Below are 17,701 nucleotides of genomic sequence, written 5' to 3'. Positions count from 1 at the left end.
TCCGCATTGCCGGGAACCAGGTTTCCTGGAGGGCAATGCAGAAAGCAGGTGTAAAGCTTAACAGCTGCCGTAGCTCAGCCAGGTGGTGGAAAAAACCACCGCACTTCCACTGAAGGATGACGTGATCGTGATACTGGGACTGCATGAAACACTCAATGAGGCAGTCGATGCCTCAGTGTCACCTTCTGCCACAGATTTATTCCTGAACAGGCTATATCCAATGTGTCTGAGGGTCTGGCGAGATCTAGGTCATCCGCAGATTCCAGAATCTTCAGTTCATCCTCAGATGCAGAGCTTGTAGGCAGCGGTGGTGTGGGTGCCACCACAATTCCGTTGGTCTTGGGGGTGTTCTTTCTGGATTTCTCTTGCTGATCATTGGGTTTCTCTCGCTGGGAGGGCTTCACTGATTCAGTCTCCGGGGCTGAGGATGATCATGAAGCCCTACAAACAGCTGCTTTGGGGCACTTCAGCCACTGGCGGGTGTCATCTTTCCCACTATCAGAAACCTGGGAAGGGAGTGACCCAAGGGACCCCTTCCTAGTGAGAGGAGCCAAAGAAGACTTACGCTTCTCCAGCTGAGAAGTGGGGACTGGTGTCCCCGATGGTTGGGGGGACAGTGCTCCCAAGGTAGGTGGTGCGGGAGCAACAGGGAGGGAAGTGCCCCTGCCTCCCCTCACCCCCTCCACCATCAAGGGAGCAGGTGTAGTCTTCCGGCTCTGAGAGCCAACTGGAACTCGAGGAACTGATGGGGCTACAACTGATCTCGTAGCAGCGGCGTAAGAGGTGGTCATAGCCACAGGATGTGGCACTCAAATTTACTCTTGGCCTCAGAGTAGGTCAGGCGGCCCAGGGTCTTGTATTCCCTGATTTTCCTTTCTCGTAAAATCCTGCAGTCTGGTGAGCAAGGGGAATGATGCTCTCCGCAGTTGACACAGATGGGCAGCTGGGTACACAGAGTTTTGGCATGGGAAGGACGTCCACAATCTCGACATGTGATACTGGAAGTACAGTGGGAAGACATACGGCCAAACTTCCAGCACTTAAAGCACTGCATTGGGGGAGGGATATAAGGCTTGACATCACAGCAGTAGACCATCACATTGACCTTCTGGGGGTAATGTGTCACCCTCGAAGGCCAAGTTGAAGGCACTGGTGACAAGCTGATTATCCCTCAGACCCCAATGGACACGCCGGACTAAATGAACTTCTCATCACTCTACATTAGAGCGCAGCTTGTCGTCAGACTGCAAAAGAAGGTCCCTGTGGAATATAATACCCTGGGCCACAATTAAGCTCTAACCTTTGTGACTGCGCAGAGGATGCCGTTTTTATCAAGACTGACCATGACCGCATTTTGGACAAGCCCTCCACCTCCCCAAACTTGTCCTCCAAATGCTCTACATAAAACTGAGGCCTCATCGATACAAAGGAGTCTCCATCAGCTCTTGTACATACAAGTTACCAGGGCGAATAAGGTTCGCTGTCATCCTTAGCCTGACGTTACTCCCATGGTGCGGCCAGGAATGGGAACGATTTTGGATCATACTTCCTTGCATTGTACTGAGACTTTGAACACTTAGAGACTGCTAGCATTTGATCACCAGCAAGTGATGACATTGTACGCTTCATCGTGTGTCATCTGCCCCGATGCCACCCACTCAGACAAGGGGCCCTCCTCACAGGTACCACCCAGCCACAGCAAATGCCACCTGGCAGGATGGCCATTGCCAAGAGTCCCGATGCCCCAGGGTGACGGGCATTTACTCCTTGGCATACGTGGGGAGTTAACAGTGCAAACATCATCATCAGAGCGACTCCTGGGTTGTCAGTGGGCTACAACCAACAGGGTACATGGCGGCCCCACCACAACAGACTGGCTACCGTGCTGGATATGAGGTGCAAAGAATTCCATGGTCATTGTCAGCACAAAAAACGACACTGCATAGTGGGTGGAGCAAAACGCACCCAGGAAGGTGTCCTTGCCCAAGAGATGGAGGATGAGCGGAACTGCAATGCCACGTCGAGAAAGTGAGCTAAAGATCTCAATGCATGATGGATACGATGCACCATGTAAGGTGCCCTTCCCCAATTGGTTCTCTTCGGGAAAATTTTGAAAAATGGAGGTCAAAACCCACAGGGGACTATCACATAAAGACCAAAAGGTAAGAGACTCCTGTTAGTCGCCTCTTATAACAGGCAGGAATACCTCAGGCCTATTCTAACCCCCGGGCCTGCAGGGGGGAATCTGTAAGACATGAGAGCAAAGCACATGCCAAAACATATGTAGCTGACATCCTTATCTGTCACTAATGAAAATCTCTCTCAAACATTGTAACAACTGATGACTTTTGCACTCAGGATGAAATGACATGACTGTATGGTACTGGTGGCCAGGTGTGCCCACCTGGGGCAGTTAGATTTGTTCATCTGAAGTTTTTTGTTCAGAATCAGTTCTATCACCCCTCGTAGCATGTACCTTTTCCTCCTGACTCACCCTGTATAACCCCACCACTAATTCCACCTACTGAGGTACTGCACTAGCCTTTGATTTTCCATGTTCTAGTACATATCACTTATTCAAGAGAATATTTCTCTCTTCATTTACTAAACTTGTATTCTCCCACAGAACATCCACAACAGGAAATCTCTTAAGATTGTATCTGGCTGCTTTCTGTTAATCTGATTTGTCAGGTGCAACTCCTGGTGCTGTATGGCTAACAGCTAGTGATAGATTGAGCCTCTTGCTTTGTATACCGTCTGCCATGTTGTAACCCATTCTGTCACCCAGCCACAGGATATATTGGGCAAATAACCAATACATGGAGTCCACATGTTCCAGATATGCAGCTTAATCCTAGACATTTACTGTGAGCTGATTGCTCAAACACCAACAGTACAATCTCGTGTGACCAGGAGATTATAGGCACAGCGGTACTTGATAACCCCCAAAAGAGATTGGCTACCATGTTGGGGTTTGGACGGGTGACGGCTGGGTGTTAATAGTAATTGTGAGAACAATAAACTCTGGCAGACGCTGCATGGAGATTTTTGTTCATGATAAACCTAATAAATTTACACAATGAAAACACAGGAGAATATGGACTGCTACTTACTGCAAAGAAGACAAACCAAGTCGCAGACAGGCACAATTAAAATATATGTACACAAAGCTTTTGGAAACAGCCTTCACCAGCAAAAAAAGAAGCACTCACCACTCTTACACACAAGCAAGCATACCTCACTCACACATGATCACCAACTCTGCCATTCTGACCAGAGCTGCTGGAGTTGGTGATCATGTGTGCATGAATGGTGTGTGTGTCTCTTCTGCTGGTGAAGGCAGTGGCAAAAACCTTTGTATAAGCTTCCTTTAATTATGCCTGACCACAAATTAATGTGTCTTCTTTATGGTAAGTACTAATCTGTCTTTCCCTATATTGCTGATATTCCTACCCAGAGTTTCCATTGTTTAAATTTACACACTGGATATTTATGAAAATTTAGAAGTGTAGTTTGATGACTACCACTGCACATATCATGCTTTTCATTCCATACAAAACATCAGCACTGTTGTTGAAAATGTGTACCTTAGTGAAGAGAAGCCAATTCATCACAATTTGTCCATACTGAACATTTTAAGTAGCAACATATACGAAATTCTAAAGGCTCTATATGTTCGCCAATTAAACTAAACAGAAAGACAGAAATCAAACAAAAGCAAAAAGTTTCATATGAGGTAGCAGTGTACTTTTTACATAGTGAATACAAAATGAGACGAGGTTTAAGTGGCGCACACTTCACATTATTAGTGTATGTAGAGAGCATGATAGCATTTCTCAATACTGCTGTCACTAAAATTAATCAGAATTTCAGCAATGAATGTCTGACTGCATACAGGATGTCACACCATTGCAACTTAATGAGAAACTTAATTATGTGAATTAAATTTCTATTTTATATTCATAGCTCTAATTAAATTGACATTAAATAATCACTGTACTGCAACGAAATATTCAAAAATCTAAATAAATCACAAATTACACAACCAAGTCAAACTTATGAAGCAAAAACACCTGGAATGTGAATATGAATTGTTTCAGAGTAATGCCAAATCAGAATGTTGAAGTTATGCCCACATTCCACTCCCTCTGGCAATCCTTATTTACGATATTAACCAAACACGAGTGCACACAAATCATTTCACCTTGGCAATATCATAAATCCATTTTGATTAATTACCTGTCCCTGCCCAGCAGAGTTCCACTAGGAGAGTTTGCTGTTGTTGCTGCTGCCCCTGCAGCCACAGCTGCCGCCTGCTGCTGCAGGGTATCCAGCTGTTGTGTGACCTCCCTCACCCAGCGACAGTTCACGAGTTCGTGCAGATGTAATGGGGCACGACAATGTGGGCACTGTGGTCTCTGCTCAGTTAGCCACCGTCTAATACATACGTAGCAACACAACTTTGAGCAATGAGGGCAAAGGTGTGCATCCCTCAGTTTCTCCATGCAGATGAAACATCGGAAAACTTCAGCCAGTGTCTGCGAATGGAAAGAGCTTCTGATTATCAGTGAAACTGGTAGCAGAATTTAAGACTTTCAAAATATTACATTAAACTGCATCTATATTCTAATTTTTGTCAGTTACATAATTCAATAAGATTTTTGGCAACAAGGAAAATCCCATTCTGGATCACTCGCCAATCATGATATTTAGGAAAATGAAATGCAAATAATTCTCACTGCAACAACACATCTTATACTCAGCACACAACAAAAAAGAAATAAAAAGAAACATGAATGTGGCAGACTTTCATAAGCTCACTGGATAAAATATTGATAACTACCTTTGAAGAGCATACAGATCACTTTGGAGCAAGGTAAATGATGTGGACTGTCATCTGCCTCGCTACTACTGATGTCAGGGCGCAGGGGGGAGAGGGAGGGAGGGAGGGAGGGAGGGGGATTTGATGATTACACCTATTCAAGACAGCTGTCAACCAGCATAACTTCCGAACACTGTTTAGAATATGAAAGTTCCTGGCAGATTAAAACTGTGTGCCCGACCGAGACTTGAACTCGGGACCTTTGCCTTTCGCGGGCTAGTACTCTACCATCTGAGCTACCGAAGCACGACTCACGCCCGGTACTCACAGCTTTCAGGAGTGCTAGTTCTGCAAGGTTCGCAGAAGAGCTTCTGTAAAGTTTGGAAGGTAGGAGACGAGATACTGGCAGAAGTAAAGCTGTGAGTACCAGGCGTGAGTCGTGCTTCAGTAGCTCAGATGGTAGAGCACTTGCCCGCGAAAGGCAAAGGTCCCGAGTTCGAGTCTCGGTCGGGCACACAGTTTTAATCTGCCACGAAGTTTCATATCAGCGCACACTCCGCTGCCGAGTGAAAATCTCATTCTGAAAACTGGAGATTGTGTGTGGGGTGGCACATGAACACTGAGAACAAGATTTATATAATCACCAATGCCGGTAGTCTAAATATTTCTGGAGCCACTAATAATATGCTGTTTTGTGCCAGTAGGTTGAATGTTACAGAACATGAGGTGTTAAACTGTGTATACTGTCATCACACATATTGCGAATGTATGATGTACATTTAATCACAGAGCTGTCACACGTTACAGTCAAATGATATACCTGTTCCACCTCTGTAAAAGCTGTGGTAGTTTGCTATATAATTTTTTAGACATCTGGTTGCTCACAAGGTGCATTCAAGTTCTAAGGCCTCCGATTTTTGTTCTCTGGACTGGAAAGAGATAGAAACTGGCGAAGTTTTAAAATGAGGCCGCGTTCATTGCCAATAGGTCCCAGAGACGGCAGCACCATACGGCAGACGGAATTTTACCGCCAGCGGCGAGAATGAGAACTGTTTTAAATATTTAAAATGGCGACGTTTTCCTTACTTGAACAGTGTGCAGTCATTCGTTTTCTGAATTTGCGTGGTGTGAAACCAACTGAAATTCATCGACAGTTGAAAGAGACATGTGGTGATGGAGTTATGGATGTGTCGAAAGTGTGTTCGTGGGTGCGACAGTTTAATGAAGGCAGAACATCGTGTGACAACAAACCGAAACGACCTCGGACTCGCACAAGCCGGTCTGATGACATGATCGAGAAAGTGGAGAGAATTGTTTTGGGGGATCGCCGAATGACTGTTGAACAGATCGCCTCCAGAGTTGGCATTTCTGTGGGTTCTGTGCACACAATACTGCACGACGACCTGAAAATGCGAAAAGTGTCATCCAGGTGGGTGCCACGAATGCTGACGGACGACCTCATGGCTGCCCGTGTGGCATGTTGCCAAGCAATGTTGACGCACAACGACAGCATGAATGGGACTTTCTTTTCATCGGTTGTGACAATGGATGAGACGTGGATGCCATTTTTCAATCCAGAAACAAAGCGCCAGTCAGCTCAATGGAAGCACACAGATTCACCACCACCAAAAAAATTTCGGGTAACCGCCAGTGCTGAAAAAATGATGGTGTCCATGTTCTGGGACAGTAGGGCGTAATCCTTACCCATTGCGTTCCAAAGGGCACTACGGTAACAGGTGCATCCTATGAAAATGTTTTGAAGAACAAATTCCTTCCTGCACTGCAACAAAAACGTCCGGGAAGGGCTGCGCATGTGCTGTTTCACCAAGACAACGCACCCGCGCATCGAGCTAACGTTACGCAACAGTTTCTTCGTGATAACAACTTTGAAATGATTCCTCATGCTCCCTACTCACCTGACCTGGCTCCTAGTGACTTTTGGCTTTTTCCAACAATGAAAGACACTCTCCGTGGCCACACATTCACCAGCCGTGCTGCTATTGACTCAGCGATTTTCCAGTGGTCAAAACAGACTTCTAAAGAGGCCTTCGCCACTGTCATGGAATCATGGTGTCAGCTTTGTGAAAAATGTGTACGTCTACAGGGCGATTACGTCGAGAAGTAACGCCAGTTTCATCGATTTCGGGTGAGTAGTTAATTAGAAAAAAAATCTGAGGCCTTAGAACTTGAATGCACCTCGTATATTTATAACCTATGATATACATACTGTGAGGCAAGACTATTTTATTGTGTGTGAACAAGTTCATTTTTGTGTTATGCCTTTAAAACACAAAGAAGCCTTAATTTCTCTTATTTTTGTAGGCCTTGTGTGAAATGTTTGTTAGTGGCTGTAGAATCTTACTGCACTTAGCTTCAAATCTGCTTCTCTAAATTATCGTAATAGTTTTTCACAAAAAGAATGCTATCTTCCATCCACCAATTTTCATTTCAGTTCATGAAGCAGCTCCATAATATTCATGCGCCGATTGATCCTTCTGCCAACAAAACTAGCAGCTCACCTCTGAATTCATTAGATGTCTTTCTTTAATCCAACCTGGTGGAGATCCCACACACACTAGCAGTTCTCAAGAATGGGCCACACTTGTGTTCTATACATGATCTCCTTTATAGATGAGTTACCCTTCCCCAAAATTCTCCCAATAAACTGAAATCAATCTTTCATCTTCACTAATGCCATCCTTACATGGTAATTACATTTCAAATCACTTTGCTACATTACATCCAGATACTTAATCAATGTGACTGTGTCAAGTAGCACAATAACAGTCATGTATTTGAACATTACACAATTTTTTTTTCCTATTCTTCTGCATTAACTTATATTTTTCTGTTTTTGGAACCATTCTTCACACCAACTATAGACCTTGTCTATGTCATCCTACATCCTCCTACAGTCACTCAACAATGACATCTTCTCACACACCACACTATCACCAGCAAATAGCCACAGATTGCTGCTCACCCCACTTGTCAGATCATTGATGTATATAGATGATAATGTAATGACAGCAGTAGGTGAAGAGCTGGTCATAAGCGCAAGGCTCAGAAGGAAATCTCACATAAGATATTGAACTTAATTAATGGAAGGAGAAGATATAAAAATAAAGTACGTGAAGTGGGCAAAAAGGAATACAGACATATATAAAATGAGATTGACAAACAACAAAATGGTCAGAGTGAAGGAGTCAACAGCTGGTCTCTGTAGCCTGTGCCGTGATAAACTGTATTTTGTAATATAACAAAGGAAAATCAAGGCTGGAATGTAACAATATTATGGAAAGGAAAGTTGTGTGTGTGTGTGTGTGTGTGTGTGTGTGTGTGTGTGTGTGTGTGTGTGTGTGTGTGTGTGTGTGTGTGCACTCGCACTCTATTTTTGACAAAGGATATACTGGCCAAAAGCTAATTTGTGACTGTCTCTTTGTTGTGCCTATCTGTGACTCAGCGTCTCCTCTACACAGTGAGTAGCAACTTTCCTTTTCATAATATTGTTTAAAAGTTTTGTGGTGCAAACTGTGTATGACCAAAATAACATTGCACATCATGGCAATAAGGACCAGCCGAGTGAGCCACTGCATTTCTTAACACACTGACTTAATATCTGGGAGGATGTGAGTTCGCTCCGTCTGACCATCAAGATTTAGGTTTTTTGCAGCACTGTAAATCATTTCAGGCAAATGCCTGTCTTACTGTCGTAAAAACATACTTATATATTGTATGCGTATGTATATTTTGAGCTACCTATTTGCACTACATTATGATGACAAATCCTATATCATTGAGAGTTGATCCCTGGATAAATAAATAAAGTAGCATAGCAGGAGTTACTAGGAGAGAAATGTGAAGCAGTGGTAGCAAGTGTTACGTGAAAGGTAGGTGCCACACACAGGAAATATTTAAAACAAACCTTTGAAAAAGAAATAAGGAGAAGCAACCTTGTGAATACCAAGAGTTTAGACAAAGTCTAAGCTAAACAAAGGGAAGACTGAAAGGTAGAAACAATACATAAAAGGGCTATATAAAGGAAAGGGATTTTATGATACTATTATGCAAAAGGAAGTAGACAGGTGGGAGAAGGGATTTTGTAAGTAAAATTTTACAGAGCACCAAAAGACCAAATCATAATCTGCCACCTGAGGCAGAGGCCATCCAGCTAGCATCAAAATTTCTCCGAGCACCATCTTAAAAAAAGTATGCCATCTGACAAGCGTGAGAGACGAGACAGTCAAAATATTGTCAGACTTCAAGAAGAATGTAATAATTTCCATGGAGAGGGGATGTGCTGTAAATATTACCACACTATCAGTTGCATAAGTCATATTTGCAAAATACTGATAAGAATTACTTACAGGAGGATGTAGACACTGGTAGAACCTGACTTATGGAAAGAAGTGTACGAAAACATGAGGCAAAACTGAGCCTCCAACTTATCTCAGAAGACTGAAGAAGCACAAACATTTCTGAAGGTATTGCGAATAAAATGCAGGCTGTAAACAATTATCTACAATTTGTGCAGAAATCAAACTTCAGTTATAAGAGCGGAAGGACATGAAACTACGCACTATTTCAGAAGGGAGAGACAGGATTGTATGTTATTCAATCCGTATACTCAGCAGCAGGGAGAAATTTGGAAAGGGAATTAAAGACAACAAGAAATAAAAACTTTGAAAGTTGCCAATGCTATAGTTCTCACAGGCAGCAAGGTACTCACAAGTTCAGTTGAAAAGGATGGAGAGTGTCTTGGCATAAAATGTGATAAGATGAACATTAACAAAGGTAAACCAAGAGTAATGGAATACAGTTAAATTAAATTAGTTGATGCTAAGGGAATTAGATTAAAAAGAGGCACTTATGAAAAAAAAAAGACCAAAAATCTGAAAAAAAGTTCTACTCTTTAGAAAAGAGCATTTTATGCTGATTACAAGCATGTTTACTTTATAGCATTTCCATTTTCTGTTTGTTCATATATTCAGTTTGAGCATAATGCTTCAAGGTACCATGCCCCTCTGTTATTTTAAAGTGTGTCAGAATACGTGATACATTCTTCTTTTCCTTACTTTTTTCACTTTTAGTTACAGATCGTAAACACAGGAGTATTATAGAAGACTGACTACCAGAACGCAAGCAGAGGCACATCTTGAAGACTGTGACTTAGCTGCAACCTGAGATCATACGATATATTTGTTTACTTCTTGCTTTTGGAATCTGAAACACACACGCTTCATAGTTACTGCTGCATTTTTTCTATTTCAGTGTGTGTGTGTGTGTGTGTGTGTGTGTGTGTGTGTGTGTGTGTGTGTGTGTTTTTCTTATGTTATAAATGACAAGGATAGAGTAATTCTGAGGATTCCTTGCTGTTATGGAGGCAATTAAGCCTAATTAAAGAGATCTGGCAAATAACAAATCATCTTATGAGACATCTCCTTGATCTCTAAAAGAATCTCAATGAAAGTTTCAATGGCTGCATAGCAGAGTGAACACCAAAACCTGTATTTGTTGGGCTGACAGTATTGAAAATAGGAGTAATAGATGCAGTAATAACCTAATGACAGTTTTCTGAAAAAGAAAAAAGAAATAGCTATCAAGACTGGAATGAATATAGTTTAAACTACAATACTGATTGGCTGCGAGTAACCAATGCAGAGAGAGAGACACAGAACCTGTTACCAAGAAGGCACAGATGAGTAAAAGAATATGGAGGGTAAAGAAACATGTGACAACAGGAATATGCTGTTTGAATGTTCTAAACACTGCATAGTGATTAGCAAATAAGTTCATGAATCATTGTCTGCAATTTAGTTCATGAATCATTGTCTGCATTTACCAGAAATATGAATTTTTATCATGCAGGTATACTTTTCTCCTAAATGATGGAAGTTAAATTCGCCTAAATTGGCACATATAATTCTTCTCTAACTCCCTTGCCCACTATTTTCAGAAAATTCTAAAATATGATATGTAAATTAGTATTCTAAATTCTTAAATATGTATCTCAAAGTAAAATAAATTCTGCATGTTTTTTCAGAGATTAGGAACCAAAAATAAACTGGAGGCATAATGTACGTCTCTTCATGTTATCTATACCCTACTTGCTTTTCTGAGCTGGGCAGTCAGTGCTATCAAGTGGTATCAGTGGTACCTCAGTTAAAGTGTTCTGTTTTTAGTCTTTTGTAAAATATTATTGGCTTCACAACACAACAGATGCCTAAGTTATTTTCTCAGAAATGCTTTGACTAATATCCTAATTGTCTGTACAAGTTGAGCTACTTCTTTATAGATCAGTAATACTATGAGGGGGAAGATAATTTTAAAAATGCAACCCCGTTCCAGGACAGGTCCCCTTAACGAAGTGACATACTAAAAATAGTAACACGTTTTACTATTTGGCAGCAAAACAAGTGACTGTGGTCATAGTAAAGATGATGTAAAATGCAAAATTCCAATAGCAAGGAAAGCATACCTGAAGAAGAGAAAATGTTAACACTGAATACATATCTACATTTAAGTGTTTGGAAGCCTAAATTCTGAAAGTATTTGTCTTCCCTTCTGAAAGGGTGTAGCCTTATACGAACATAAAACACCACTAATGAATGCTTTGAATTAAAATAACACTTTAATATGAAAGATGACTAATAACATGAACTACACAAGTAAACAATTTAATATGTCTTAATGTACATAATGAGGGTCAACAGAAGTGTCCGATCCAACGCGTCGGCTTTGACCCGTGACGTAAGGGTGTTGTCGTGCGTGACGTCATGACGGCGCGGAGTTTGGTTTGAGTGTGGCTGTCTCCAGTTCCGTTTTATCTTACTTTATTTACTTTTCTGATCTGTTCGTTCTATCTCATGAGATTTTTTTTTTTTTAATTTAAAAACACTTATTACTTATTTTAATTATCTGTTTCCTCGAATTTCTGTTTTAGTTTATTATATTTATCTTTCTGATCTGTTCGTTCTATCCCTTGAGATTTTTAAAAAAAAAAGACAAAAAACACTAATCAGCTACTGAAGCATCTTTATCTTCTATGGGTTGCAGGGGTTACGACCCCTGGGGAGGTGGGTGGGTATTCATGCATGGCTGTCTTCACTTACACGTTGTAGCTACGCAAGGCGTCTAAATTTGTTTATATTTAGTTTGCCAGCCACCCAAAACACCCCCATTTCCCGCGCTTGTCCCGTTAGTGTCATTAGGCTTCTTGTGGAAAGTGTGTGTGTTTGTTTTTGTTTCCGCCATATTTGTGACGTCATGGGTCAAAGCAGACGGGTGGGATCGGACGCTTCCGTATTTCCCATAATGAGCCCACAAGCATGTTTTTAGAACAAAAATTTTAAGGATGTTTGTTGATCAGAAATTCAAATGGGATAAACTTAACAGAACTCTTGGGAAAAGAATTATCGCAGCAGGTTGTGCCCTACAAATAGGCCTATTAAACACAGTGTGTAATAGTTCACGCCTAAGAATTTAATAGTTTCCGGGTCGACCGAAGCATCCAATCCCACCCATCGGCTTTGACACGTGACGTAAGGCTGTTGTGGTGTGTGACGTGGAGTTTGGTTTGTGAGTGTGGCGTGTTTGTAGGTGTCGTCATGTTGCCATTCATTGTGCCCTCTGGTGGTGTGTTTAAGGGTTTCGTGTTGTGTGATGTAATGGGTACAATCATTTAGTTGTTAACCATAGTTCAGAGTTTAAAAATTATGAGACGAGGGCTTGTACAAATACTATAGAGTGGATGTGGGGGCCGTTAAGTCAGTTCTTGGGAGGGGGAAGAGGTGCTCATCCAACCTTCAGTCTCATTTAGATGAGTACTGTTGACGGAAGAGTGTCCCTGATGGCTATTGTTTTTTTCGGTTTTTTAAAAGTGCTATTAGTGAAATGTATACGCCGAAAGTGGGTGGTTTGGGTGGGTGGGTTGCTGCGGGGGCGGGGGTTAGTTGTTGTTAGTCTTTGTGAGGGAAGGGGGGGGGGAGTGTGTGTGTTTGTGATTTAGTTGTGGAGGATCTATTTTGTTGCAGGTTTTGTTGAGCTGTAGTGCGCGATTGAGATTTTTTTATTTTGCACTTGGTTTTTGTTTATGGGTACTTTATTTTGGGGTGAGAGAGGAGGTTGGGGTCTTTCTTTATTTTTTCATTTGTGTGTGTGTGTGTGTGTGTGTGTGTGTGTGTGTGTGTGTGTGTGTGTGTGTGTGTGTGAGAGAGAGAGAGAGAGAGAGAGAGAGAGAGAGAGAGAGAGAGAGAGAGAGAGAGAGAGAGTGATTGTGGTGTATTTCTTGTGTGTTAGGGTCGAGAGAAGTGTTCCATAACAATATGTGGTTGTGGTTGTCGGTGTTCAGGTATCAGGAGTCGCTGTTGAGCTATATAGGTCAAGGGAAGTGTTCGATTCCAATTTGTGGGATTGGGAGCTGCTGTTGGGCTATATAGGTCAAGGGAAGTATTCGATTCCAGAGGATATTGGGTTTAGTGGAATTTGGGGAGTGTTGTGTTGTCAGTTTTTTTGTCGTTTTGTGTGGTTTTGTATGGGGGTGGGTGTCTAAATTTGTTTGTATTTAGTTTATCCCCACCCAAAAACCAACAATTTCCCGGACTTGTCCCATTAGTGTCATTAGGTTTTTTGTGGAACGTATGTGTGTTGGTTTTTCAATGTATTTTCGTGTTTATCATGTTTACGTAATGATGTCATAGGCGCCATATTGGATTCGTGGTTTATGGTTGTTTCCACCATATTTGTGACGTCATGGGTCAAAGCAGATGTCATGGGTCAAAGCATATTGGTGGACTCTGATGCTTCTGTATTTCCTAGTTTCCATACACACATTCTATCATGGCATAACATTCTGGGGAGCAAATTCCCAAAATATGGAAAATGGATTCAAACTACAAGAAGAGGCCATCAGGATAATGAGCATGTCACAAACGGGATCACTGAATCAAGCTACTAAAAAAAAGGGGGAGGGGCTATTTTGATATTTCTAAATGAGCTACAGTTTTTATGCAGAAAACATTGGGCAATATGTGGTAAACACACTGCATACATGATCAACTGGGTAGAAAGAATAAAGTTAAGACCTTAGCAAGGACTAAAGCGATACAATAAACTTCTAAAAAAGATTGAAAATAAAGGTACTGTGTAAATTCAAAATGTGTCTTCAAGTATACTAACTGCAAAATGTTTTTACTCGCTTAGGCCTACAGAGTTAATGCAATAAATATTAATACAAATAAATGATCAGCCTCACCAATAACAAAATCTATAAAGAAGATGGATATTTTCATAAAGAATACAACATATGACTAGTTTGTAAATGATTCCCTGTAATCTAAAAACCAACGCGTATTATTGTCAGCATCTTGCAATTCTTTCCCCTTGTTGGAATCAGGTTCTTTCCATTAATTTAATCTTGCCTAATATAATCCAGCAATAAATAGTGTATGAATATGTATGTCATGATTTTCTAATGTATATCCTGTTTTTAAACACTACTCATACATCAGCTATAAGTAAATTTATATATTTTAGCAAAATTATGACACCCAAACAAAGAAATTTGCGCGCAGATGCTTTAATAAATTAATAAAAATAAAACAGAATGAGTAGCTTGTATAAAGTGTGAAGCAACACCGAATAAAATGAAGCTGAAAACTGAAGGCACAAGTTGATTAAATGGAGGTTATTAGTTGATAGAACATATTGTGACACATCAAGGAACTGTGAATTTTTAATTTGAAGGGTTTGGGTGACTGTCGAGGTAGATACTACAGTCAACAGGTGCAAATGGATGTACAGTAGTAGCAGTTACGGGCAGATGCGTTGAGCATCAATTTATTTCATGACTGAAAATGTACAAGAGGCCCATAACACTTCAGTGATGCAATATATTGATCTTCGACCGTTCCTCCACATAAAAACTTTGGCCAAAAAATCTATTCATTTTGGACAAATAAATGTACACGTTTCTTCATCACATTGAACCACGGTTAGATACCAAACAATTGAAATTTTTAATAATACTTTATTGGTGTCACATGTAACGAAAATCGTAATGCACGAAGAAGCAATGTGTTAATTCACACCAATATTTGTTGCATGTATCGTGTTCAACGTATTTTAATAACATTAAATAGTTTACACCTCCTAACGTTCTGCCAAATTACTTTTATTTGATCACGAACCGGTTTTCGGCTCCTTAGGCCAGCGTCACTGTCATGTTGGTCCAAGTGGCGACAGTAAATTCAATTATCAGATTTTACTTTACAACTGCAGACAGCACTCTGTAGCTGCCAATGCTGGATGTGTAAGAATTCGTGAACAACATGATCTGTATACTCTTCTCAATGAAAAAAACCTTTTTGGTTTGTAATGAAAATAGTTTGGCTAAATAAACTTTTTTTTTTTTTTTTTATGGTGTCACATAGAACAACAGCTCTGGAACTGTTCAGTTTGGCGATACTGGCGTACAAATGCATAACATGCCGTTTGAAAGTAGTGTCAACAACTGAATTCCGTGTATTACCATAATTTCTCAACGCAGCTTCTGTTCGTGCTAGATACAATGGTAACAGTGTAAACATGCTCAGATGACATGTCAATAGCAGGTGACAGCTACTACCTTACAACGTCTGGTTACCGGAATGGAAATGTTACTTCGCTTGTTGATAATAGTGTGTCTGATCCCAGGACCCAAAGTTTGACTCGTTCGCAACTACAGTATATTACTCTACAATAATTGCCACAAACCTCTACGCTGTGTTCATCAACATTCGCGTTCCCATTTTCGGATCGGCTAGCCATTGTGAAATTAATAAACTAATTCTGGTTGGAATGTTTTACACAATACTGTTCGTTGCAAATGTTTGGCGACGATATGGCCTAGCTACTGACAACAAACTGACGCCGCTAAACCTCCATAGTTGCAGCTTTACATGACAAACACATCCAAAGCACAGGAACAGCAGTTAACACAGTTTGTTCGCTAACAAAGACCTTAACCATCACAATTTGTTTAGTTCCATTTGAACATAAAGACCCTTTTCCCACAGGCATCATACAAAATAGAAGCCACGAATCAATTCTCTGCATCATCGTAAAAACGTCACTCGCCTTCCTAACATTCCACTAAAGATTTAAAAAAGATCGATTCACATTCAACGAAACGAAATGGAACGTGACAAGTCTACAGTTCATATCAATTGGCGGCATTCACATAGGTTGTCAACGAAATGGAATAGGACGCAAAGGTGCGTTAACGTAAAGGCTTCACGGAAAGAAAATTTTGATACATTACATTTTATTAATACTTGTTCCATAGATCATGAATATGACATTTCGTAATGACGTGGAACGTGTCAGTTTAATATAAGTTTTCATTACGCAGTATATTGGTTGGCTATTTATGTTGATAAGCTATCTGTCATACTTTTAATGCTATTTGGCAAATGATCAAGGATTTTTGTGTCAGCATAATTCATCCCTTTCTATGCCAAAGTCAGATTTAACCCATAATAGTGAAGCTCATCCTGCCTTCTAGTGTTGTAACTATGTAGCCATTGACGTTTCTGCGGAGTACGGCGGCGCCGCCTGCTAACATCGAATGTTAACCTCTTCTTTCCGTATCCCCCATGTTATAACAGTGGAATCTCTGCTTTTGTGTTTTCTTAATCTTCAATCAGGACAATCAGCCTCATTTCACATGCAGCCGAAGTGATGTTAAGAATAATTAATAAAAGACTTGAAAAAGTAATAGAGGAGAATCTCGGCGAGGAGCAGTTTGGCTTTAGACGGAATACGGGCACCAGAGATGCAATAGGGCTCCTACGAATATTGGGAGAAAGTTTTATTGAAAAAGGAAGAGACCTATATATGTGCTTCATCGATTTAGAAAAGGCATTTGACAATGTGGTTTGGGACAAGCTGGCGACTATTATGAGGGAAAAGAGAGTGGACTGCAAAACCAGAGGACTTATAAACTCATTGTACCTTAATCAAAAAGTTTCAGTTAAAGTGAGAGGAGAAAGTACAAACTGGATCAGACTAGGGAAAGGAGTAAGACAAGGATGCTGTTTATCACCTACTCTTTTCAACCTGTACTTGGAAAATATGATTTACCAATGCTCATTAGATGACAAAGGAGTAGAAATTGGAGGAAGAAGTGTAGGGTGCTTGAGATTTGCTGATGACATGGTCCTTCTAGCCACAGGGGAAAAAGAATTACAGGATTTGGTGGACACCATTGCAACTAACGGAAAAAAATATGGAATGAAAATTAACACAAATAAAACAAAAGTATTGGCAATAAGAGGAAATAAGGAAATAAAAATTGTGCTGAATGGAGAAACACTAGAACAGGTGCAAAATTTTAAGTATCTTGGAAGCAGGATAGACATCGACTGGAAGTGCACCACAGAAATTAAAGCAAGGATAGCAATGGCAAAAGAGGCGTTTTATAAAAAAAGGAGAATCTTCTGCAGCGGTCTGGACAGAGAACTCAGAAAGAGACTCATAAAATGTCTTGTATGGAGTGTTCTTCTATATGGCGCTGAAACATGGACTATGAGGAAAAAAGACAGAGAAAGGCTGGAGGCTTTTGAGATCTGGACATGGCGGAAGAAGGAAAGAATAAGTTGGATGGACAGAGTAAAAAATGAAGAAGTACTGAGAAGAGTGGGAGAGAAAAGGCAGTTACTAGATGTAATAAAGAGAAGAAAAAGAAATTGGATTGGGCAGATATTAAGAAAGAACGACGGACTGATAAAAACAGTTTTAGAAGGTTATGTAGAAGGGAAAAGGAAGCGAGGAAGGAAGAGATTCCAGATATTGGATGACATGATGGACGGTACAACATACAGCAGCCTTAAGAAGGAAGCA

The 17,701-nt window shown here is 40.7% G+C and overlaps 1 protein-coding gene across 1 annotated transcript in view; it reads right to left on the bottom strand.

The window, feature by feature from the left end:
- Positions 1 to 15,850, bottom strand: part of LOC124613751 (E3 ubiquitin-protein ligase TRIM37-like) — a 297,453-nt gene extending 281,603 nt beyond the window's left edge. Inside the window, exons 1-2 of the mRNA XM_047142470.1 lie at positions 15,575 to 15,850; positions 4,240 to 4,538 (exon numbers count right to left, since the gene is read on the bottom strand). Of these exons, the coding sequence (XP_046998426.1) occupies positions 4,240 to 4,538; positions 15,575 to 15,628 (353 nt within the window). The 5' untranslated portion in view covers positions 15,629 to 15,850. The remainder of the gene's footprint in view (positions 1 to 4,239; positions 4,539 to 15,574) is intronic.
- Between the last annotated feature and the right edge of the window lie 1,851 nt (positions 15,851 to 17,701).

This window comes from Schistocerca americana, chromosome 1, assembly GCF_021461395.2.
Source record: "Schistocerca americana isolate TAMUIC-IGC-003095 chromosome 1, iqSchAmer2.1, whole genome shotgun sequence".
Classification (NCBI taxonomy): Eukaryota; Metazoa; Arthropoda; class Insecta; order Orthoptera; family Acrididae; genus Schistocerca; species Schistocerca americana.
The sequence above is the reverse complement of the archived record's forward strand: the minus strand, read 5'-3'. Positions and strand labels throughout refer to the sequence as shown.